General features: G+C 43.5%; 1 protein-coding gene across 6 annotated transcripts in view; it reads left to right on the top strand.

Moving 5' to 3' along the window:
* Positions 1 to 25990, top strand: part of LOC139444928 (SLIT-ROBO Rho GTPase-activating protein 1-like) — a 180515-nt gene that overhangs the window by 111069 nt on the left and 43456 nt on the right. For 4 of the 6 annotated variants that reach the window (XM_071225949.1, XM_071225950.1, XM_071225948.1 and 1 more), the window contains exons 2-4: positions 16718 to 16901; positions 24024 to 24192; positions 25198 to 25260. In XM_071225949.1, the coding sequence (XP_071082050.1) occupies positions 16718 to 16901; positions 24024 to 24192; positions 25198 to 25260 (416 nt within the window). Of the gene's footprint in view, positions 1 to 3013; positions 4552 to 10120; positions 10194 to 16717; positions 16902 to 24023; positions 24193 to 25197; positions 25261 to 25990 lie in introns of those variants that run through there. The other 2 variants (XM_071225947.1, XM_071225951.1) reach the window with 2 other exon arrangements.

Raw genomic sequence — 25990 nt, 5'->3', positions numbered from 1 at the left:
GTCAGTAATCTTTAGCATTGACGGAACTTGTTTTGTATGTCAGAGAATATATCAAAGATGATTATTTGGCCACTGACTCCAGATGATGGGTGAGACAAGCCTGCCTTGACATTGATGGTGAGAGAATTATGTGGTGAATCTGTTAAATCCAAGTAGATCAGCTGACAGGATGTTAGGATATAAAGATGACCTTGTGACTGACTATGAAAACCACAACAAAATAATGTCATGTTGACCTTTGACACTAACCATGTGACAAGAACTTGTGAGGACTTACCTGTATTTAAGTGTCCATGTTGACACCCAAGTGTTAATCACTATCCGGTAGATGGACACACTAGGGTATATACATCACCATCACCTCTTGGATATGTTATTTATGGACGTAGGGTTTGGCAGACATGACCTGGTCACAGCTACCAGGGCTGTTTTCCAATATTTCTGCAGAATTAGGGCATTATACTTTTTAGGACTATCTTGTGACATAAAATTAAGTTAACATTATGTGTATGCAGCCCTGCAGCCTGAATGCTAGATTTGGCCAGGTTAGAAAAGTCGACTGACCAGCACAGATTGTGGTAAACAGCACCAGTGAACCGTTGAACCCCTTCTATGCCTACAGTGTCAGGTCAGACATAGGGGCTGGTCCTCCTTATCAGCTCCAAATAGCTTTGAGAATTTTTTGAATTGATCACTTTCTTTTGCTAATGTGCATCAAACTGTTAATATATTGCGACGTAGTAGTGTGTGCAGTTTAGCTTACAGTAAACTGGGGGCACGGGCAGCTCAGTTATCATAGGCACTGCAATTCTCTGTGCTGTGTTACGTCCTGTATGGTGTCCTAGAAAGGCTATTGTTGTGGGTTTGAATCCCAGAATCGCCCTGCTTATGTTTCTGGGTTTGCCAGCAGCATACCCTTGCTCTTAGGTTTCATCAAAGTGGTAAACAGCTAAGAACTGCATCACTGTGGACTTTCCTTCCACGTTAAGTTATACCAAACTTCCAAACCAGCTTCCATTACATAGATGATGGTGTTGGCCTTTCATGTGTCAGCATGGGATCCAGGTCGCTAGGTAAGTGTTGAGTGGGACACACGATACCTGCTGTGCCCAGCAATGTGGAAGGCATTATACTGGGTTCAACAGTAACACTTCACATCTCACCGTCGCCACTCATGTGCACCAGCCCATGAAATGTTCCCCAACCTCAATATTCACACGTTTATGATGCAAGCATGATATATAGGCCAAGCTGACACAGTCATTGCCAGAGTATCAACAGCTTGTTGACAATACAGTTTGTCTTTGTTCAAAACAGACAGAGATTCATTGGAAGTGAATATATCATACAGAAGATGGTAAAAATTACATGCTGTCAAGATCACATTGGTGACATCAGGATAAAAATGGTCTTTAAGGATTCAGAAGCAAATGTTGATAAAATATTGGCATACATTTAGTGAACTGTCCTCATGACATGCTGCAATATTTGAAACTAGCTGGAGTATGGGATAAATATATGTGGGTAAATTCTTCTGCAAATGTATTGATCTTTTCAAGGTCATTCTCTGAGACATAGAGGAAAAGCACTGATTGTTTGGAAAAACTCCCTAAGCTATGTAATCATGTCCCCAAAATGGACGTGAGGTTTTAGTTGTCCTAATGTGCAGTTAATGAACTGATCAGCAAGGCTTAATGGCTGTTGTGATGGAACGGTGTGGAAAAAGGCAGCACTTCTGGCCACTGATGACCGTCTGTTGACACAAGGAACAGACACATAACTGGACATTGTCCAACATCCTACATGTATTGATCTAAGGTATTAACACTGACCACGGGAAGTGACCAGTCAGGGCCAGCAGTAAACTGGACAAACCTTGCACACAGCAACACAAACATGGGAGATCATTCACAAAACTGAGGCGACTCAAACAGTTGGTGCAGCATGTTCTTTGAATAAGGAAGGGAAATGAGAAATAGACACAGGGAATGAGATTGGCAGACAAATGAGATTGAATTGTGGGATCTGATTTGATTTTTGTGTAGCTTGACTGCAGAGGGACAGAAGAACAGATTGACCCTTGAATGAAAGCAGACGCTCATACTTTTGCATTTATTGCCTTATCTGTGTAAGCAGGGACAGCCTGGGCTCCCTGGCTGAGTGTTGCAGCTATTTAAGGAGGCAGTCTCCACACATGCCACAGATGCAAGGATGAAGCAGAGTGAGGTTGAGGATGACATTTTGTCAGCAAAGACAAAGAACTGTCTTGAGAAATTTGACAAGGCTTTCTAGCAAAAAAAATCCACCTTTTCCAGATACTGTGAATTCCCCTCCTTTGTGAAATGTGGATGTGAGCAATCTTGTACAGGTTTTACTTGATCTCGTGTTTTCTGCTTACTACAAAATTTCAAGGAGCCTGTATGCAAATGTACTACAGTGCATTATTAATTTGTGACTGGGAGTGCCACATGGCACACTGGAAGTTGAATATATGCTTCTATATGACATATGTCACATTGTTACAGCATTACTCAAATACACTGCACATCTGTTGCCAAAGTTGTTAAAAACAGAAACAATATTTTCACTTAAATTGTACATTTGAAATGATTCTTTACCTGTTTATTAAAATCATTCTCTACAGAGAAAAGATTGGAAGGCTGCCAAACTTAGTTAATGAATGAACTGTGTGTAACACCATTGATAAGTCTGGTACACTCTCCATGTCTGTATAGGTTGTACACCATGTCATACAGTTGTTTGCAAAGCAACGATACTTCTCTCTTAAGTCAGACATATTGCAGCATTTTCTGCAACAGAAGAAATATTTCCTGAAGTTTAGATTATGATAGCTGAGGACGGGTGTCAGGATCATCAACTGCTATATATAGCCCCGGCAGAAGGAATGCGAAATGTTGGTCCACTAACTGCTGTATTGATTGATCCGAGGTTTTCTGTTTGTCTTTGTCTCTCTGTGTCCGATTCTAACAACCTCGCTACTGGTCTTCAAGCCACATTAGATATAGAGCAGAGCTGGTGGTGAAGCAGTCCGTCAGCCTGCCAGTCAGCCAGCCAGTCAGCCAGGCGTGTTGTGTACCAGTGACAGATCACCAGGATCAGTCAAGCAGGCCATTCATACCATGTAACTTCACTTGGTGTGTATGGATTACACATGTCACTGGATCGTTACTGCTGGGCTCCACCTACCACCTACCACCTCTCAGATGTTTATATTCCTTGTACAAGGCATGAGACCTACCCTACCATCACACTGAACTAGTGTGTTTTTTCCTGCAGTTAGTACCTGCCTCTGCTGTGGTACAGGGCTTTCAGGAGTGGGAAGCATAAACAAGACCCTTGATTGAACCTGTGTGGAGTTCATTCATAGTTTCTGTTGGCTGTGACATTTGGCTGAGAAAATAGAACCAACCACAGAGCAGTCTGCCGCTATCACAAATGGAAGACTTTAATTTCTGTGCATTAGGGGATTCTGATTGAAATTCTTGTGTAGTAGAACCCAACACAGTGGAGGCCACTGCCGCAGGGTGGAATAGCTGATTTGGGTGATAAGTGGAGACTCCATTCTCATCATTTATGTGTTTGGAATATCAAAGAGCTATGATTACCTGGAGTGATATACGACACATTATCACAAGTGTGGATTATAGCAGTATTCAACTCCAATACCAACCTACTGTTACCTCTTATCCATAGCCAGTTGAACTTTATCACCGGGTCAAAAAACACTCTTGGTTTTTTTCATCTGCTCTTGATGTTTTTCAAGGGATGAGGCAGAATCATTGCTCTGTCCCTCTCCAAATCACTGACCTTGCCATGCAAGTTTATGGTGGCACTGTGTTATCGCATGTGCAGCAACACAGCTGCTTGCGTGTGTGTTGTGGCAGACGTAATCTCCAGGCAGCATCCTCACCCAACAAGTAATGGATCTAGGATGCAGTGTGTGTCAGACTTCAAGATATGGTCAGACGTGAATCATGCAGATACAGGAGCTGGATTTCCTGAAAATGTGCTCAAATTTGTTTGTTTGCTCTTTGTGGAGGATTTATGTTCCTACATTTACACCACTATCAACTAGAGTTCAACTTTGATCAGACAAGGATGTTATTTAATTGTACTTTGATATATATATTGTCACATCAGTGCACAAGGAAATAGCAAGTGTTGCATTGTTTCCAAATCATCATTATTGTTTGTAAATCAGACTGTTCATTATCAAAGCTTGAAACAAAGTAAATATTTAATGCTTCAACCTATATGTTGATGACAAACTTCAAAAAGACCTTTCGTGTAAATAGAATAGATGACACAAGCTCTCGGTCACATGTTCGTACGCTTGAGGTCTTTACCGACATTGGAGTTGAGTTAAACCTGTCTCACAATACCAAGGTGTGAAATCTGTGAACATGGCGTAACAGTGGTGACATCGTCGTCGTCTTTGAGGTGCCAGCATGCCGGCCATGAACAGATACTCTCTGTTTGCTTGCACCAAACCTGAGGAGGACTTTGTTTCCGAGCTTCCACACATTTTCGGTATGTACTTATCATTGCAGTAACATGCATATTTTTGGTGAATTGCAGTGACATATTGCATGATTTAGTTGCGAACAGTTTAAAACTATTTTAAAATATATTTTCTTATGACTGCAAGCAAATTACAAGTTAAAACAATAACTGTTCATAATTTACTGAAAGATATTTGTTATGCTCATGTTGTGATTTTAACAGGTTCTGAGTTGGTAAAGCTAAGGATGGGTAAATACTACAGAATGCATAGTTCACATGAGGAAACATTCATCTATTAAACATGTTACAGAGATAGTAAGGTTTGCAGTAGTTTACTGGACAATGCATGATATGTACACTTATTGACTGACAGTTTTATCTTTTCCTGAATATGGCTCCACCATACAACAGGACATTTTGGGAACTCATTGTGAGCCCCCATGATATTGCTGAAATAGGACATTGGGTAAAATTGAAAGGGGGTATGAGATGGGGTGAGTGTTGTGAAGGCTAGGGGGTTGGAGATGGGGTGAGTGTTGTGAAGGCTAGGGGGTAGGAGATGGGGTGAGTGTTGTGAAGGCTAGGGGGTAGGAGATGGGGTGAGTGTTGTGAAGGCTAGGGGGTTGGAGATGGGGTGAGTGTTGTGAAGGCTAGAGGGTAGGAGATGGGGTGAGTGTTGTGAAGGCTAGGGGGTAGGAGATGGGGTGAGTGTTGTGAAGGCTAGAGGGTAGGAGATGGGTTGAGTGTTGTGAAGGCTAGAGGGTAGGAGATGGGATGAGTGTTGTGAAGGCTAGAGAGTAGGAGATGGGGTGAGTGTTGTGAAGGCTAGGGGGTAGGAGATGGGGTGAGTGTTGTGAAGGCTAGGGGGTAGGAGATGGGGTGAGTGTTGTGATGGCTAGAGGGTAGGAGATGGGGTGAGTGTTGTGAAGGCTAGGGGGTAGGAGATGGGGTGAGTGTTGTGAAGGCTAGGGGGTAGGAGATGGGGTGAGTGTTGTGAAGGCTAGGGGGTAGGAGATGGGGTGAGTGTTGTGAAGGCTAGGGGGTAGGAGATGGGGTGAGTGTTGTGAAGGCTAGGGGGTAGGAGATGGGGTGAGTGTTGTGAAGGCTAGAGGGTAGGAGATGGGGTGAGTGTTGTGAAGGCTAGGGGGTAGGAGATGGGATGAGTGTTGTGAAGGCTAGAGAGTAGGAGATGGGGTGAGTGTTGTGAAGGCTAGGGGGTAGGAGATGGGGTGAGTGTTGTGAAGGCTAGAGGGGTGGAGATGGGGTGAGTGTTGTGAAGGCTAGGGGGTAGGAGATGGGGTGAGTGTTGTGAAGGCTAGGGGGTAGGAGATGGGGTGAGTGTTGTGAATGCTAGAGGGTAGGAGATGGGGTGAGTGTTGTGAAGGCTAGAGGGCAGGAGATGGGATGAGTGTTGTGAAGGCTAGGGGGTAGGAGATGGGATGAGTGTTGTGAAGGCTAGAGAGTAGGAGATGGGGTGAGTGTTGTGAAGGCTAGGGGGTAGGAGATGGGGTGAGTGTTGTGAAGGCTAGAGGGTAGGAGATGGGGTGAGTGTTGTGAAGGCTAGAGGGTAGGAGATGGGGTGAGTGTTGTGAAGGCTAGGGGGTAGGAGATGGGGTGAGTGTTGTGAAGGCTAGAGGGTAGGAGATGGGGTGAGTGTTGTGAAGGCTAGGGGGTAGGAGATGGGGTGAGTGTTGTGAAGGCTAGAGGGGTGGAGATGGGGTGAGTGTTGTGAAGGCTAGGGGGTAGGAGATGGGGTGAGTGTTGTGAAGGCTAGGGGGTAGGAGATGGGGTGAGTGTTGTGAAGGCTAGAGGGTAGGAGATGGGGTGAGTGTTGTGAAGGCTAGGGGGTAGGAGATGGGGTGAGTGTTGTGAAGGCTAGGGGGTAGGAGATGGGATGAGTGTTGTGAAGGCTAGAGAGTAGGAGATGGGGTGAGTGTTGTGAAGGCTAGGGGGTAGGAGATGGGGTGAGTGTTGTGAAGGCTAGAGGGGTGGAGATGGGGTGAGTGTTGTGAAGGCTAGGGGGTAGGAGATGGGGTGAGTGTTGTGAAGGCTAGGGGGTAGGAGATGGGGTGAGTGTTGTGAATGCTAGAGGGTAGGAGATGGGGTGAGTGTTGTGAAGGCTAGAGGGCAGGAGATGGGATGAGTGTTGTGAAGGCTAGAGGGTAGGAGATGGGTGAAGTCACATGCTTATTTCCTTTGTCAGAGGGTCTTCACTGTTGCACAGCCTCAACATCAATCAGCCGGAAAGCACATGTCATGCTTCTTTTAGGTACAAGTTGTTTGTATTGGCGGGGCCCACTATCGACCTCTCGTGTAGTTGTCCTAATGTTATGTGTTTGCTTCCCGGTGACAGATCAATGACATGTTCAGTGATGTGTGTTAGGTGGCTCGGTGCAGCTGGTGGAATGTGTAGTGAGACAAGATTGGAGCAAAACAAACAATGTATCATCTCATGGTTTTTTTATCCTGTACCGGATGGACTTTGTCAATGGTTCATTTGAGGGGAACAGCTGCTGGAAGCCATTATTTATGATAATTTGTGTTGTCCTGTCCTATTTGGAACATTTATATTTTCATTTTGTGGAGACAATTGAATATCCTTTGACTATACACTACTTTAGGTCATGAGTGTGTGTTGAGATCAATGGTAGCAGTAAACAGCATCTTAGAACACACATAATTAACAACTAATTTTGGAACACCATTTCTGTCCAAGTGCAGTGCTAGCCTTTGGAATCTGGGCAAAGAGAGCAAGTAGTATTTTGTATTGCCCCTGAAACATTTTATGTTTATTTCTAGTTAATGGATTAACATAATGTAGATAATATATATTGTATCTTCATTGTTTTATACCCGTGTTTAGAATAAGTCTTCAGCAACCCATGCTTGCTGTAAGAGGCAACTATGCTTGTCTTAAGACGCGACTAATGGGATCGGGTAGTCAGGCTCACTGACAAGCTTGATGCATGTCATCGTATCCCAGTTGCTGACTGCAGCATTAAATAACAAACAAAATGATTATATTTATTGCTGGAGATTTGTATCATTGTAAGTTGATTCAGCTTGGGACTTTCACCCACAGAGGGGCCAGTGTTGTAGGGACGTTCACCCACTGAGGGGCCAGTAATGTGGGGACATTTGCCCAGAGGGGCCAGTGTTGTGGGGACTTTCACCCACAGAGGGGCCAGTGTTGTAGGGACGTTCACCCACTGAGGGGCCAGTGTTGTGGGGACATTCGCCCAGAGGGGCCAGTGTTGTGGGGACTTTCACCCACAGAGGGGCCAGTGTTGTAGGGACGTTCACCCACTGAGGGGCCAGTGTTGTGGGGACATTCGCCCAGAGGGGCCAGTGTTGTTGGGACTTTCACCCACAGAGGGGTCAGTGTTGTGGGGACTTTCACCCACTGAAGGGCAAGTGTCGTAGGGACTTTCACCCACTGAGGGGCCAGTGTTGTAGGGACATTCACACAGAGGGGCCAGTGTCGTAGGAACATTCACACAGAGGGGCCAGTGTTGTAGGGACATTCACCCACTGAGGGGCCAGTGTTGTAGGGACGTTCACCCACTGAGGGGCCAGTGTCGTAGGGGCTTTCACCCACAGAGGGGCCAGTGTTGTAGGGACGTTCACACAGAGGGGCCAGTGTTGTAGGGACGTTCACCCACTGAGGGGCCAGTGTCGTAGGGGCTTTCACCCACAGAGGGGCCAGTGTTGTAGGGACGTTCACACAGAGGGGCCAGTGTTGTAGGGACGTTCACCCACTGAGGGGCCAGTGTCGTAGGGGCTTTCACCCACAGAGGGGCCAGTGTTGTAGGGACGTTCACACAGAGAGGCAAGTGTCGTAGGGACGTTCACACAGAGGGGCCAGTGTTGTAGGGACATTCAAACAGGGCCAGTGTCGTAGGGACGTTCACCCACAGAGGGGCCAGTGTCGTAGGGACTTTCACCCACAGAGGGGCCATTGTCGTAGGGACGTTCACACAGAGGGGCCAGTGTTGTAGGGACTTTCACCTACAGAGGGGTCAGTGTTGTGGGGACTTTCACCCACTGAGGGGCCAGTGTTGTAGGGACTTTCACCCACGGAGGGGCCAGTGTTGTAGGGACTTTCACCTACAGAGGGGTCAGTGTTGTGCGGACTTTCACCCACTGAGGGGCCAGTGTTGTAGGGACTTTCACCCACTGAGGGGCCAGTGTTGTAGGGACATTCACCCACTGAGGGGCCAGTGTTGTAGGGACATTCACCCACTGAGGGGCCATTGTCGTAGGGGCTTTCACCCACTGAGGGGCCAGTGTTGTAGGGACGTTCACACAGAGGGGCCAGTGTTGTAGGGACGTTCACCCACTGAGGGGCCAGTGTCGTAGGGGCTTTCACCCACAGAGGGGCCAGTGTTGTAGGGACGTTCACACAGAGAGGCAAGTGTCGTAGGGACGTTCACACAGAGGGGCCAGTGTTGTAGGGACATTCAAACAGGGCCAGTGTTGTAGGGACGTTCACCCACAGAGGGGCCAGTGTCGTAGGGACTTTCACCCACAGAGGGGCCAGTGTCGTAGGGACGTTCACACAGAGGGGCCAGTGTTGTAGGGACCTTCACACAGAGGGGCCAGTGTTGTGGGGACTTTCACCCACTGAGGGGCCAGTGTCGTAGGGGCTTTCACCCACAGAGGGGCCAGTGTTGTAGGGACGTTCACACAGAGGGGCCAGTGTTGTAGGGACCTTCACACAGAGGGGCCAGTGTTGTGGGGACTTTCACCCACTGAGGGGCCAGTGTTGTAGGGACCTTCACACGTTCAAGAGAGATAGCATTAGAAGGACCAAAGACCATGCCACTTCTTGTGTGTGTCAGACCTGTAGATATTTCAAGAATTTATGGTAGTGTGGGACATTTAAGAATTAGGTACAGCAATGGATCTATGATAATTGAAGCCTTGATAGATACATTTACCTGTTGACAGACAACCATGATCACCTGACTTTGTTCCGACTTACAGGCGATGTGCAACAGCAACAGTTAGTAATGATTGTTTCAGGCACTTTCTCACACATTTTAGTCTGTCATAGACTGACACCGTTAATTAGACTATCAATCCTCTGCTAATGTCATTCATTGATTTGTGTTGTACTGTTTTTTATTCAGTGCCAGTGCGGGTTGTGCAAATCCTCTACACTTCTTCATCAAACATGGTCTGTGTCTGTCAGGACATTTTTTCATCTCTACTTTAGCACTGATCTGTCTGATAACAGCGTCTTGTGGTGCTGCAAATCTTAAGATTTAAGAATAGTTATATCCATTACAAGAACTTTTATCATTTATGTCTGACAACATGGTCCAGAAATAGAATTATCCTAAACTTGTAGTTGTCCCTCGCCCTGATATGCACTCAACTCCAAGCAGGATCCAGCAGCAGCAGTCTTCCTGATCTTCACGTGGGCAGGAGAGCAGCCCACAACCCCTTCACTCCTTGTTAGCATGCATCACATCCAGAAATCGGTCAACTTTTAGTAACATCGATTATTTGGTTCCATGGGCATTAGTCAGCATTAGGCAATTCAAATATCTTGTCAGCATTTCTTGGGGTGCATTCCTGTCTTCATTGTCAGCTGCCCAATACCACCATCGGTCAATCATAGTTCAAGAATAGAATTGTCCATGTACTGGATTCAGTATTATCGGGTAAGATTATTAATTTGGTAGTTGTTTTCAATTCATGAAGAGCTAGAACTCGCAAGTCTGAACTATGAATTAAAACTGTTATGGAAATACATTTTCTGAAATATTGTTTATGGTCCAGCAAGTCTTTTTAAAATATGTTTGATATGAAAATATGAACAGATGTCATATCTGGTATTCATCTTGGCTTATTTTGACAGATGTTGACTAGAATCTACTTGAGGAAATTACGCAATTCTATAACTCATCTCCATGAAGCTGAGAGTTGGTTGAGGAACCATTTGGTGGCAGTGCTACCCTTAACCATATCAGTCTCAGGATGACTGGCAACAGTGGAATCGCTGACTGTCAGATGCCTTGTGTCAATGGGTCATTTGATCCTGGACAATAGCTTCAGATATCTGGTAGTATTAACTCGAATTTAAGCCTTTATGTTGGAATATGAGATATGGCACAAATGCTTAGATGCCCAAATTCCGTGATATTTGAATTCCCTCATTTCTTTGATGGAGGAACTGCCCAAAGATACTTACTCCTTTAGGTTTGGATAGGATATTTATTTTCGTGCATATTGGTATCACACGTGTGACTGTACATGTGGGCTGCAGCTGTGTGGGAGATCAACCTCATTCTGAATATATCCCAGCATGCCCATGGTCTCAACTACTCCCCTCAATGGCGATGGCTGGAGGACCTTTGTTAGTAAATATTGATTGGCGAGTATGCCTAGTCACAATCTCATCTTGAGACAAATGTCCCCCTGACTGAGTGGTAATGAGGTTTAGGTATCTCTTTAGCGAACACTAAAAACAGCTGATGCAACAGCAGCAGCAGACACTCTCAGCTTTTAACAATAGAAGACATTGTCCTTTCTCAGTAGATGCAGTTGATCACAATTCACACTGGTTTACATGTTAACATGCTCTTTCTGTTGATGTAAGTTTGTTTGTGGATCAGATAATAAATTGTATCATTTGAAAATGATTCTAAATTTCAATAGACTTAAAGGGAATTGCAAGTATATATTAAGTTTGAATGCAAACTTTTATGTTTGTTGATGTAGTCTTTCTACCCTTTGAGTTGATATACTGTTCAATGCTATTATTTTTACGATATTTATTGATTGTTTATTGCAATAACAGTAAGACATTTTTTTCTGTGAAACAGTAGTTCTGAATTATCTGCAGATTTTTTCCCATTTTTAGAAATTGCAGCCCATGGACATTATGGATAATGTAATATTTCCTATATATTGTGGAAAAGACATAATAATACATAGTAGCATATTTACTCATTGAGTTCAAACTATTTATTTGAGAAATTATTTTCGCAAATGTAACATAACAATGTAACTTTTTTCCCCTAGTTTTACATGGCCAATTCTGTGAATACTGGGACTAATATTTCCCCTGATATGTACCTAGAGCTTCAGTAATGCTGAACAGTGAGTGAGGTGTTATGCCTCTTTGAGCATTAGTCCAGTGATATGAAATGAAGGAACACCAGACATGGGCAGAGTGCTACCCCACTGCCCATCATGCCGAAGACGGATCGCTGAAGCAGTGTGATACATCTAGAAGGACAGCCGACATAACTGTATGACGCCTATCATTATGGGCAATACATCACATGACTACAGTGAAAACTGACTATGGAGTCACACACTGAGCTACATAGTTTGGAATCTTTCAGGACTTGCTGATTTGGATGTCATTGCATTCATGAATCTATTGTTGTCTATAGCCTCAGTGAGACATAGTGACAAAAACAAGACTAGCATACGTTTTGTACTCTTCAAATCGTATGTGTTCCATAGCAATAGTATTTCAGTTTTTGGAAGACTTGTCAGGTGGATATCATTGTGTTGATAAGAAACTTTGCACCTTGTGACAGTAATTTTTATGCTTGGGATGACAACAAAGCATCTATTTTCAGGGATAATCTTCATGCATTTAATATGATTAACACTTTTCAGACAGTTTTGAATGTTACCATGGAGTTAGGCAGGGATGTATTCTGAGTAGGTTTTTATTCAGTATGTTCATAAATGATTTAGCAAAGTAGAGCAAATCTGGTTGTTTGTTCTCTCCAGGAATTCAATTCCATCCAGAAGTTTTTCTCTTGTTCTTTTCCAAGGACCGTGATGCCCCTTGTTACTGACACTTGACACTGGTCACCAAAAGCATGTTCACTTTCTTATGATATATTATGGGAGGTATGCACAATGTGTAAACCTTGATGAAACAAAAATCGTGGTGATAAAAATTGGTAAAATTTTGTCAAAATATACTACAGTTAAGTATGGTTATAACGAACTCAAGGGGACTACTAATTTTAGTTCGTTATAACCGTAGTTCGTTATTAGCATATATACAGCATAACAACAGCAAATTCATGACCAAAAAAGTAAGTTTGTTATATCGGTCAGTTCGTTATAAGCGTGTTCGTTATAACTGTAGTTAACTGTACTCAGAGCAAGTTAAGGACCACCATGTCTGTGATATGAAAGAATGGGGTGATCCTTTACTTATTTTGAGTCATATATGAAAATGGTTCTTGATCCTTCCTTGTGTCATCTTATAAATACTCTTGGGGTTAGATTTACAACAAAAAATCTAACTTGAAGTAAACATGTGTCAAATGTATTGCTAAAAGCAAGAAAGGCTTTCTTCAAGTCACTGAGAAATTTGAAACCATATCATGTTGTGTATTTGATACTTAAGTTACCCCAATTTTATGATGTAGAGCCCAAACGTTTTATTCAATATTTACAAAGAAATTGAATCTGTCCATTTATTTGCATGTATGCAGTTTTTGAGGCTAAAGTCATCCATGTCAAAATACTGTCAGTGGTGAATGTGCAAGATATCCAATGTATGGCTCAGTATTTATTACTGTATCAGAGCTCCAGATAAGCTGCGTATCTGCGTAAAATATGTATCAGAAATGCAGAAATACGCAGTAACATAAAATCCAAGCGTATCAAATACGCAACGAACAATACAGATACACTACAAAAATAAAACTTGTGCGTATCATCAAAATATTGTGAAGTAACCCTGCGTATTCGATTTGCAAATTAGTAACTTATTTTGAAATTATAAACGGGCTTTCCGTCAACCTTGCCAAACTCCACGATGACAGTTACATCATGATCATTTGCCATCACACTTTCTTGTGGAAGTATCGTGGTATTTTTGAGTCCTATAAAGCTCTCGAACCCACACGACACCAGTTTGCAGGGACTAGATGAATAGTGTTTTTAGATATTTAACTTAAATACCCACATGTGTAAAAACTAGTGGGTAACAGAAATTTGAATACCCAGATAGAATTACTGATACCCAATGATTTTAAAATGCATGGGTAAAATACCCTCTACACCAAAAGCTTATCTGGAGCTCTGCTGTATTTTGTATTGCTGCAAGAGTGTAAGTATGCCAGGATCTTCCTACCCTAAGACAAGTTATGTTGTACTGTATTGCCAGGATCTTCCTACCCTAAGACAAGTTATGTTGTACTGTATTGCCAGGATCTTCCTACCCTAAGACAAGTTATGTTGTACTGTATTGCCAGGATCTTCCTACCCTAAGACAAGTTATGTTGTACTGTATTGCCAGGATCTTCCTACCCTAAGACAAGTTATGTTGTACTGTATCGCCAGGATCTTCCTACCCTAAGACAAGTTATGTTGTACTGTATTGCCAGGATCTTCCTACCCTAAGACAAGTTATGTTGTACTGTATTGCCAGGATCTTCCTACCCTAAGACAAGTTATGTTGTACTGTATCGCCAGGATCTTCCTACCCTAAGACAAGTTATGTTGTACTGTATCGCCAGGATCTTCCTACCCTAGGACAAGTTATGTTGTACTGTGTCGCCAGGATCTTCCTACCCTAAGACAAGTTATGTTGTACTGTGTCGCCAGGATCTTCCTACCCTAAGACAAGTTATGTTGTACTGTATTGCCAGGATCTTCCTACCCTAAGACAAATTATGTTGTTCTGCATCGCCAGGATCTTCCTGCCCTAAGACAAGTTATGTTGTACTGTATCGTGAAGCTGTCAATGGTAAATGTAATTGGGCATCGAAAATTAAATTACTTTTGTGTAAGTTGGATTCTGGGTATATTTAGGAAAGTGACTGCGCAGATTTATCATTTCTGAATTTGTATCATGTTTGAAGTCGGCTTATGAACAGGACTGCAATTGCATTCAGCAATTGTTGGTACAGTCGTGCGTCATTTCACAATTTGTCCGTATAAACGAATTTCCGTATAACTGAAACCAGCTTCTTACTGGAAGAGTTACTTCCCTTCAATTATGCAACTCATGACAAAATTCCTTATACATATTGTTTTTATTAATTTTGGCAAAATCGTGTGTGAAGCGATCGGAAGATCGCACAACTCACCGTTATTAACAGCAACCACTGTCAGAATACGGCTATTGACGCCTTGAAACGAACTTTAGTTGACAGAGAATGGATACATATATCATAAATGACATACTTTGACTCGTTAAAAGTCATATTTGTTTTTGTTTGAGGATTCTATGTCAACATGAAATTCTCGCGATCATGCGATCACGTGCGCGTGAGCCTTGACGGTGACTGGTCAGACTGGTTCCATGTAAAAAAAAATACCCGAGAATAGCGATCAGCTGCTTCGCTTAGGATTATTATTATTTTAAATATGTTTAGTAAAGGCTGCATATAATTAAGAAAATAATGGAATATATTATTCCTGATGAAAAAAAATAGTTTCAGATACAATTGTTGTCGATCCTTGCATTAAAAATCCTATAAAGTTATGTCATTGGGTGTGTCTTTACCGAATCACCGGTCGATTCCAAGAAAACGTGTGTACAGCTGATTGCTGTTTCCGGCTTAGTTTACGAGAAAATACACAAGGTAATCTTAATCCCTAGATATAAAACAATGCCTCGTAATGTTCTCGTAATACGTAATGAAGTTCAACTTTGACCTCTGACCTCCACAGACGCCATATTTATCGAAGGGGATTACATGTACAATAAACAAGCTCGTCTCAAACGTAACTCAGTGTCACTGGTTAATTGACTTCTCACGAATCAAAGATATTACCACCAGCGGAAGTGTACTGTCCGGATAAGTGAGACAATTTTGAGTGCATTTCAGTGTTTTGTGTATGAAAATGACCGTCCGGTTCCGGAAACTGAATTTCCGGATATACGGGTAAATTTATATAGTAATTATTTCGTTTTGAATGAAAATCTTCCGGGAACCGAGGTTTCCGGATATCTGAAGTCCGTATAAGCGGGGCACGACTGTAATATTCTATCGCCAAACCAAGGCTAGACTTTAATTAGAAATACATGTTTGTGTATGATGCAGTGAATTGCTTTACAGTCTTCGGAGGACCATCAGTTGTACCTTGGACCATTGGCCTACACAGGTATTGAATAGAGAACATGACTCAACTGTGGTTGCTACGTAAATATACACAGCCTGTCTCCTGAGTAGATGTTATTGGCCACAGTTTAACAACTCGGGTATACAAAGAGAAGAGTTTTCTTACCGAAATGGCATTAATTCACTCCAGAAAAAATGAATCCTGTTTTTTGTTCTCTGTAGGTTCGAGAAAAAACACTTGGTAATAGTAGAAGGAAATTCATTATGTAGCCATTGTTTTTTCCAAGGGCCTGGGCACTGTAGGCCCATTTGTGTCATGTCAAACAGGGAACTGTTTCAGATAACTACCTCCTGTTGGTGCACATGGCTTGTGAAGTCTTTACACACATGTTTAATGTCTGTCCTCCCTGGTGTCTGGTCACAATATATCACGCCAATATAACACGTAGCCAGCATTTAATTATCTCCCCTTTCTTTGATGTTTTGTCATTGCTTAGGCTGGACTTGTTAATCAGATGATAATTAAATGCTGTGTGAATAAAGTGGGGCTTATCCACACTAAGTTCTATCATCTATGTGCAGGAGGGGTATGGGTGGCCCAATCGTCTACAGCACCACAATTTGCTGTGCAGAGGGGAATCCCTTGGGCACATCAGAAACCTTTGATTGTGGGTTTGAATCCCGGTATAAAGGATGAATAGGGACATAGCAACTGGATTCCAGCCCCCGATCAGCAGATCCCTGCATTCTGAGGGACACAACTGCTATTGGTTGATTGGCAGCCATTCCATGTATTCCATTTGTGGTCTGTAAGCTTGTATCCCCATAGTGCTGCAATTTCACTAGTTGTTAGGCAGCTCTTACACACATACATGTGTGTTTTCTTGCAACTTTAATCAGGCATGTCTCAGCTTATGGCTGTGTAGGCTACATATGTTGCATTGATGCGAAACACAGAAATATCAGATCATTGATTGAAGAGGTGTTGGGTGAGTTCGTGTCTGGCCATGTGATTACCATTTTGTTGGGGTTTAGATGAGGTGGTATTGTATTCACGTCCTTTTTGAAATGGGTGCAATGTTTTTAAAATTCCATCACCTTTAACAAATATATCACAAACTGGTTATTGTTTTCAGATATCCGTGCCCAGCTCGGTGACCAACTAAAATGTCTCGAGAACAAGCTGGAGATCCAGGTCGCCATTGTTGCAGAACTTCAGGAGTTCTTCAAGCGACGAGCGGAGGTAGAAATGGAATATTCAAAGAACCTGGATAAACTTGTGCGTCAGATGATTACACGGCATCGAGCTGAGAAACAAAAGTAAGTATCTGAGATCCATGTCTCAGGTTCATCATAGATGGAAATCCCGTACTATGGGTTCTTACTGTGTACGCTAGGCTGATAGATACAATAGTTTCTTAAAGTTTTTACAAGCATATTGATTACTTGATGAAGGCACAAGAAACCATACATTTTCTTTCCATGTCTTTGATCATTATGACTCTTACTTGATGCAACTTTCTATGATAGTCAAGGAAGCTAAGGGGTTTGTTCCAAGACAAATCATGTGTGAACTACTGGTGTGTCTCATCTATGTGCCGAGTTTGGCAGTGGAGTCACATAGTGAATATATAAAGCGTTTTTGCTGATCACACTGAAGCCCGGGTTCAGTTCCCCACATGGGTACAATACTACATCATAGCATAAATTCCTATTTTGGCTGTCAATGACACTATAAAATCTGTGTGATTTTCAACAGATGTCCTCTTCACTGCCAACATATCTAATAGTTGTGAGGAAAACCCTATCCTCCACAGAAAAAGCAACTGCACATGCGAGTGGTGGGAAAACATATTACTTTCAACCCATAACCTTCATCAACCAGATGCGTGGGGAGGTGGGAGGGACTAATTCCTGATGTAGTAGAGGTAGTATTCTCAAAATGATAATTATTGTTGGATATCTGGTGTGCCAGATATTGCTGGAATGTTGCTCAAAATGGAATAAAACCATCTTCACTCACCCACTTACTACATAAAAATTTGGAAAAGACTGAGATAGAGTGTAAGGTGTGGTCTTAGGAAGCAGCCAGTGCTCCAGTGATTTGACCTCCCTCCTCAGACAACCCATTGATCCCATGTTCTCCTCTCCAGTCATTCAGTCCTGTAGATTGGTTTTGTCAACAGCACATTAAACATTTACACTTGGCTTAAACCTCAGAGTATGGAGTGATACTAGTGCTGGAGTCCTGTCATTTGTCTTTATTACATTTGGTCCTGGTGGTCTGATTTGGCGGTTGACATCATATCAGGAATGAGAACAGTGCCAGATGGGTTACAGTTTTAGGGTTCCAGAATCTTATCTGGGCAAATGTAGCTGAGTTGTTGATACAAGAACTTGGCCAGATATTAGACACAGTCTGAAGGGACTGAGACCAAAGCAGGAATTGGCTGGGCTGGTGTGAAGGTGTTCCCCAACAGCAGTAATGGGAATGTTTTACATCTAGCCGGTTTCATCATCTCTCTCCTGCTTCTGGTTTTCAATGTCCACATGTTGGTATACTTTGAAAGTGAGGTTACATTTGGTACCATCTGGTTTGACTGTCGGTCATCAAGGTATCAGACACCCACAGATATTATTCAGACCAAGTGTTAAATGGGAACATTACAAAATCACTGAAGTGGAGAATGATGGCATTACAGAGATTGTCGCTGTGGCCGGGGTAATGAGTGTAAGATCTCATTGAGAGGCAGTGGTGTGTGGTATCCAAAGCTAATCTTATCAGGCTCTCACCTGTTAGACTGAGGAGGCGGAGTCTGAGACACATTCAGTTGGACTCCCAACGTCATCAGCATCGAGAGGAAGTGCACTGGACAAGCCTTGCCAACTGGGCTGAATTTGTACAAATGTTCATGTACATTTTGTGATAATTGTCATGTTAGAAGTGCATTGTATTAGAAATGTGAGTGAATTACTGAGAATCATAACAATTTATGATTGGTCTAATACGATTTAAATCTACTAATGTTGTTTTCAGTGTTAATGAGGACATAGGGCAGTTGAGAAGCCTATAACTTAGTTCAAGTTTGAGAATGCCGATCCTTGTGCCTTATACTGTGATATGCTTTTGCTGACATATGTAAGATAGTTTTGAGTAGTTTATATTCATCGCAGATATATCCCCTGTTGCATTGCAAAGGTCATGACATTGCTATAACACCAGTGTAGAAAGAACAAAGTAATAGGACTGAGGATGCCAAAATTAGGATTTCATACAAATGTAGATCTTGCACAATTAGTGGTAAATAGTCCTACCCAGACACAGCAGCCCGAGCAGAAACTAGCCTCCAGTGGTGGGCAGGTCCCAGACTGTGTCACCACCACACACAGCAGCCCCAGCAGAAACTAGCCTCTACTGGTGGGCAGGTCCCAGACTGTGTCACCACCACACACAGCAGCCCCAGCAGAAACTAGCCTCCAGTGGTGGGCAGGTCCCAGACTGTGTCACACTCACACACAGCAGCCCCAGCAGAAACTAGCCTCCAGTGGTGGGCAGGTCCCAGACAGTGTCACCACCACACACAGCAGCCCCAGCAGAAACTAGCCTCCAGTGGTGGGCAGGTCCCAGACTGTGTCACACTCACACACAGCAGCCCCAGCAGAAACTAGCCTCCAGTGGTGGGCAGGTCCCAGACTGTGTCACACCCACACACAGCAGCCCCAGCAGAAACTAGCCTCCAGTGGTGGGCAGGTCCCAGACTGTGTCACACTCACACACAGCAGCCCCAGCAGAAACTAGCCTCCAGTGGTGGGCAGGTCACAGACAGTGTCACACCCACACACAGCAGCCACAGCAGAAACTAACCTCCAGTGGTGGGCAGGTCCCAGACTGTGTCACACCCACACACAGCAGCCCCAGCAGAAACTAGCCTCCAGTAGTGGGCAGGTCCCAAACTGTGTCACACCCACACACAGCAGCCCCAGCAGAAACTAGCCTCTACTGGTGGGCAGGTCCCAGACAGTGTCACACCCACACACAGCAGCCCCAGCAGAAACTAGGCTCTATTGGTGGGCAGGTCCCAGACAGTGTCACACCCACACACAGCAGCCCCAGCAGAAACTAGCCTCCAGTGGTGGGCAGGTCCCAGACAGTGTCACCACCACACACAGCAGCCCCAGCAGAAACTAGCCTCTACTGGTGGGCAGGTCCCAAACTGTGTCACACCCACACTCAGCAACCACAGCAGAAACTAGCCTCCAGTGGTGGGCAGGTCCCAGACTGTGTCACACCCACACACAGCAGCCCCAGCAGAAACTAGCCTCCAGTGGTGGGCAGGTCCCAGACTGTGTCACACCCACACACAGCAGCCCCAGCAGAAACTAGCCTCTATTGGTGGGCAGGTCCCAGACTGTGTCACACCCACACACAGCAGCCCCAGCAGAAACTAGCCTCTACCTGTGGGCAGGTCCCAGACTGTGTCACACCCACACACAGCAGCCCCAGCAGAAACTAGCCTCTACCTGTGGGCAGGTCCCAGACTGTGTCACACCCACACACAGCAGCCCCAGCAGAAACTAGCCTCTACCGGTGGGCAGGTCCCAGACTGTGTCACACCCACACACAGCAGCCCCAGCAGAAACTAGCCTCTACCGGTGGGCAGGTCCCAGACTGTGTCACACCCACACACAGCAGCCCCAGCAGAAACAAGCCTCTACCGGTGGGCAGGTCCCAGACTGTGTCACACCCACACACAGCAGCCCCAGCAGAAACTAACCGCTACTGGTGGACAGGTGGTTCTCATATTTCCTTATTTGTTGCTGTTGAACTTTGCAAGACTTGAAGTGACCTGCATATCAGCAGTTTAGCTTGAACTTTCTATCATCTTTGGTGTGAACTCTCTGAAGATAGCACCATACCCGTGCTCTTGGGTGTCACCGAAGTGGGAAACGTCTGAGACCTGCATCACTTCGGGCTTTCCCCCCACATTAAGCTGACACACCGCGATATAACTGGAATGCTGTTAAAAGTGGCATTAAACCCAACTCACTCACTCACTCTGAAGATAAATCCCCTTGATCTGAGTCAGGATGAGGAGGAAGTATATGGAGAAGGTGCTGGGGTCAGATCCTAGTTGCGGGGTAAACGTGAGGGGAGAGATTAGCGTTGATGATATAAGATTGCCATTTTTGATGTACCAGAAAAGATAGTGTTTATCATGCTGGGGGAAGAATAAGTTCCCTAGAGGGTGCACAATTTTCAGTGGTGAGGTGAGGGGTTTGAGGGTTTGTTTGATTTCCCTGGTGTTGCTGGGATGATCAAGGATCCACATGCATGTTGTAAGTTCCTGAAACTGTCAACATGAGAGGTGCAGGGCTTGGAAGATATGCAGCCTATCAGTTGCCCCCTATTATAGGAGTGGCAGCTTACGATAAGATCCCCAGTCTTTGATATATTGTTGGTGGAACTCTTCCTACCATGTTGTTTTGCAATCACCTTGATGCCGGAAATGACCCGATACTGTTTGTAGATAACAGTTTCTAGTTTAATAGCAGACAGGTTTAACAACCTCCACAGATACTGTTTGTGAGATGGATATTCCCCCTACAACAGTGATGGTAAGACATACATCCTAGTCAGATTAGCTTCTGTTCCACTAATATAACTGACTCAAGTCATAAGCGGTGTACTATTCCACTTACAATACTGCCCTGTCATCTAGTCAAGGTAATGTACTATTCCCCTTACAACACTGCCCTGTCATCTAGTCAAGGTAATGTACTATTCCCCTTACAACAAACACTGTCCAGTCATTTAGTCAAGGTAATGTACTATTCCCCTTACAACACTGTCCTGTCATTTAGTCAAGGTAATGTACTATTCCCCTTACAACACTGCCCTGTCATCTAGTCAAGGTAATGTACTATTCCCCTTACAACACTGTCCAGTCATTTAGTCAAGGTAATGTACTATTCACCTACCAACACTGCCCTGTCATCTAGTCAAGGTAATGTACTATTCCCCTTACAACACTGTCCAGTCATTTAGTCAAGGTAATGTACTATTCCCCTTACAACACTGCCCTGTCATCTAGTCAAGGTAATGTACTATCCCCCCTACAACACTGCCCTGTCATCTAGTCAAAGTAATGTACTATTCCCCTTACAACACTGCCCAGTCATCTAGTCAAAGTAATGTACTATTCCCCTTACAACACTGTCCAGTCATTTAGTCAAAGTAATGTACTATTCCCCTTACAACACTGCCCTGTCATCTAGCCAAGGTAATGTACTATTCCCCTTACAACACTGCCCTGTCATCTAGTCAATGTAATGTACTATTCCTCTTACAACACTGTCCAGTCATTTAGTCAAGGTAATGTACTATTCCCCTTACAACACTGCCCTGTCATCTAGTCAATGTAATGTACTATTCCCCTTACAACACTGTTCAGTTATCTAGTCAAAGTAATGTACTATTCTATTCCCCTTACAACACTGTCCTGTCATTCGGTCAAAGTAATGTACTACTCCCCTTACAACACTGTCCAGTCATTTAGTCAAGGTAATGTACTATTCCCCTTACAACACTGCCCTGTCATCTAGTCAAGGTAATGTACTATCCCCCCTACAACACTGCCCTGTCATCTAGTCAAAGTAATGTACTATTCCCCTTACAACACTGCCCAGTCATCTAGTCAAAGAAATGTACTATTCCCCTTACAACACTGTCCAGTCATTTAGTCAAAGTAATGTACTATTCCCCTTACAACACTGCCCTGTCATCTAGTCAATGTAATGTACTATTCCCCTTACAAGACTGCCCTGTCATTTAGTCAAGGTAATGTACTATTCACCTTACAACACTGCCCTGTCATCTAATCAAGGTAATGTACTATTCTATTCCCCTTACAACACTGTCCAGTCATTTAGTCAAAGTAATGTACTACTCCCCTTACAACACTGCCCAGTCATCTAATCAAGGTAATGTCCTATTCCCCTTAAAACACCGCCCAGTCATTTAGTCAAAGTAATGTACTATTTCTATTCCCCTTAAAACACTGTCCAGTCATCTAGTCAAAGTAATGTACTATTCCCCTTACAAGACTGCCCTGTCATCTAGTCAAGGTAATGTACTATTCCCCTTACAACACTGTCCAGTTATCTAGTCAAAGTAATGTACTATTCTATTCCCCTTACAACACTGTCCAGTCATTTAGTCAAGATAATGTACTATTCCCCTTACAACACTGTCCAGTCATTTAGTCAAGGTAATGTACTATTCCCCTTACAACACTGCCCAGTCATCTAGTCAAAGTAATGTACTACTCCCCTTACAACACTGCCCAGTTATCTAGTCAAAGTAATGTACTATTCCCCTTACAACACAGCCCCGTCATCTAGTCAAAGTAATGTACTGTTCCCCTTACAACACTGCCCTGTCGTCTAGTCAAGGTAATGTGCTATTCCCCTTAAAACACTGCCCAGTCATTTAGTCAAAGTAATGTACTATTCTATTCCCCTTAAAACACTGCCCTGTCATCTAGTCAAAGTAATGTTCTATTCCCCTTACAACACTGCCCTGTCATCTAATCAAAGTAATGTACTACTCCCCTTACAACACTTCTCTGACATGTACTTAAAGACTTCAAGTCCTGCACAGCATACAGAATTGTTTGAAAATGAATCTTGGTCATAATTAGGTAGTTACAAGTGAAGTTCAGGAAAGTATTTGTCATCTTTCGTAATGATATGAGTGCTGAATAAGTGTTGGCCCCTAGCTAAGCAGCATGCGTGCTGTAATTTTAGGAATACAGGATGGCATGCGTGTTGTCACAGCATCAACAGAGACACATGGACTGTGTACTAGCTCTTTGACAGGCAGTTAGACATGGTAGCCAGATGATGGTAATGAACCATGCTGTCTTGATGGCTGTATGTAGAGCTGGACAGGAAGGAGCAGGCTCCTTCTGAATGCTGTACATTTGTAACTTTAAACAGTGGTTCTGAGAAGAAAGGCCAACTAGGTTGGAGTACATTCTGATTGTAAACAAGCAACACTGACTGGCATAAATGTCCATGGAACACCTGTTTATGTACACCCTCGTACTCAACCAAATTTATTACAGGGGCTTTTAATTGTCAGGTTTGTGGATTTTTTCCCATATTAAGTGTGTTGCCTTGATCAAACAATTTTTCAGCATAATACAAAAACTCTTTGAAATAATCTGGAGATCAAAGTGTTTAGGGTCTTGCACGGTACATGTATACATGTTTCCGGCATCTGGACTTGCTGGATTGTTAGGGTCAACCATTTGTTTGCTTTTGCTTGTCCTTACAAACATTCACTAGCTTTGGGCTAATGGGATAGTGTATGTATTTACAACTGGTTAGTGAACATGGTTATCTTGATAGTTTCTTATGTAACTCTGTTTAATTCTTCAGTCGTCAAGAACAATGGGCTACATTTTCAACATTTGCATGTTGGAAGCATCTGTTGGGCATCACTCGCAAGGAGAGCCAGGACCACAACACTATCAGCGAGCTGTACAGCAACGCTGTCATGAACAGGCTCAACGAAACCATCGAAAATTCACAGAGGATATTCAAGAAGGTGAGCACTGATTGTCTCTGGACCCATGTATAGTACATGTGACTAAGGACTGCATTGCTTCTTGTTGTCCAGTATATACACATGCTTCCACAAGTCCATATCAAACATGTTAAGTGAGATTGTGTAATGTAAATCAGATGACATCTCAGCTTTTGTCTCTTCCATTTTTAGACGCAGACACAATGTTTAACACCAAAATATATGAATGAGAAATCTTTGCCATAGGTCGTAGCCAAGCACAATATACCCTCAAAGTTCCATATTTGAAACATCAATCGCAATTTCCTGCTTAAGATGTTCAGAATAATATGATTCGACCAAAGTCTTTTATCTAAATGTATAATATGTCATACACCAGGGTGGTATCCATTACTGTAATTTGATTGGCTGCCTTATATCAAATGCTTGTATGTGACCATTGATGGGATTTCTATTCCTTGTCATGGATTAGTTTACCATCTCGAAGATGTTGAGATGTGCCTTGCCAAAATCTTGTGAAGGCGACAGAGCCACCCCACAAAGAACTAATGACAGAATGAAGTAGTCAACATTTTACAACCAATACATATGACATGTGAACACAGTTCACTTTTGAAGTTTTAATTACCAACGTTCAAACATGTTCACCTCAACTCACCTGAATCCCCCCCCGACAGGTCGTCAGGTTTGTCCTCTTAATCCTCCAGCAATCGCCCAGTTTAGATTTTTCGCTCGACGCCTACCTAAGGTTTTTCCCAAATGACTAGGGATGGGTGTACTGCGGAGATGCCGGCTCCTATCTGATCATGTTTCCTATGCAGGGGTCAACTTGTCAGCTGATTGGTCAGTGTGCAAGATAATTAAAACTAATCTTGGATAAAACAACATGTCTCACTTGTTATCCTAAAAATGTCTGACCAACTATTAACAATATAACCTGCAAATGTACACAAGGGATATTTGGCTTCATATCAGCATATTCATATTGCTCAAATATTATGTCTGAGATGGATGTTTTTGTTGCAGTGTCGGGAAATTGGATCTGAATCACATGAAGATATGCTCAAAGTGCTCAATGAACTGCAGAGTGTAAGTACTGACAGCGAATCATAGGCCAGTAACACTCTTGCATTGACAGCAGTCATAGGCCAGTAATACTCATGTATTGATGGCAGTCATAGGCCAGTAACACTCGTGTAATGACAGCAGTCATAGGCCAGTAACACTCGTGTACTGACAGCAGTCATAGGCCAGTAACACTCGTGTACTGACAGCAGTCATAGGCCAGTAACACTCATGTATTGATGGCAGTCATAGGCCAGTAACACTCATGTACTGACAGCAGTCATAGGCCAGTAACACTCATGTACTGACAGCAGTCATAGGCCAGTAACACTCATGTATTGATGGCAGTCATAGGCCAGTAACACTCATGTATTGATGGCAGTCATAGGCCAGTAACACTCATGTATTGACAGCAGTCATAGGCCAGTAACACTCGTGTACTGACAGCAGTCATAGGCCAGTAACACTCGTGTACTGACAGCAGTCATAGGCCAGTAACACTCGTGTACTGACAGCAGTCATAGGCCAGTAACACTCGTGTAATGACAGCAGTCATAGGCCAGTAACACTCGTGTACTGACAGCAGTCATAGGCCAGTAACACTCGTGTACTGACAGCAGTCATAGGCCAGTAACACTCGTGTAATGACAGCAGTCATAGGCCAGTAACACTCATGTACTGACAGCAGTCATAGGCCAGTAACACTCGTGTACTGACAGCAGTCATAGGCCAGTAACACTCGTGTACTGACAGC

The sequence above is a fragment of the Haliotis cracherodii genome, unplaced genomic scaffold, assembly GCF_022045235.1.
Source record: "Haliotis cracherodii isolate W230 unplaced genomic scaffold, xgHalCrac1.p SCAF_6, whole genome shotgun sequence".
Lineage (NCBI taxonomy): Eukaryota > Metazoa > Mollusca > Gastropoda > Lepetellida > Haliotidae > Haliotis > Haliotis cracherodii.
Note: the sequence above shows the minus strand (reverse complement) of the source record. Positions and strands in the feature narration are given on the sequence as shown.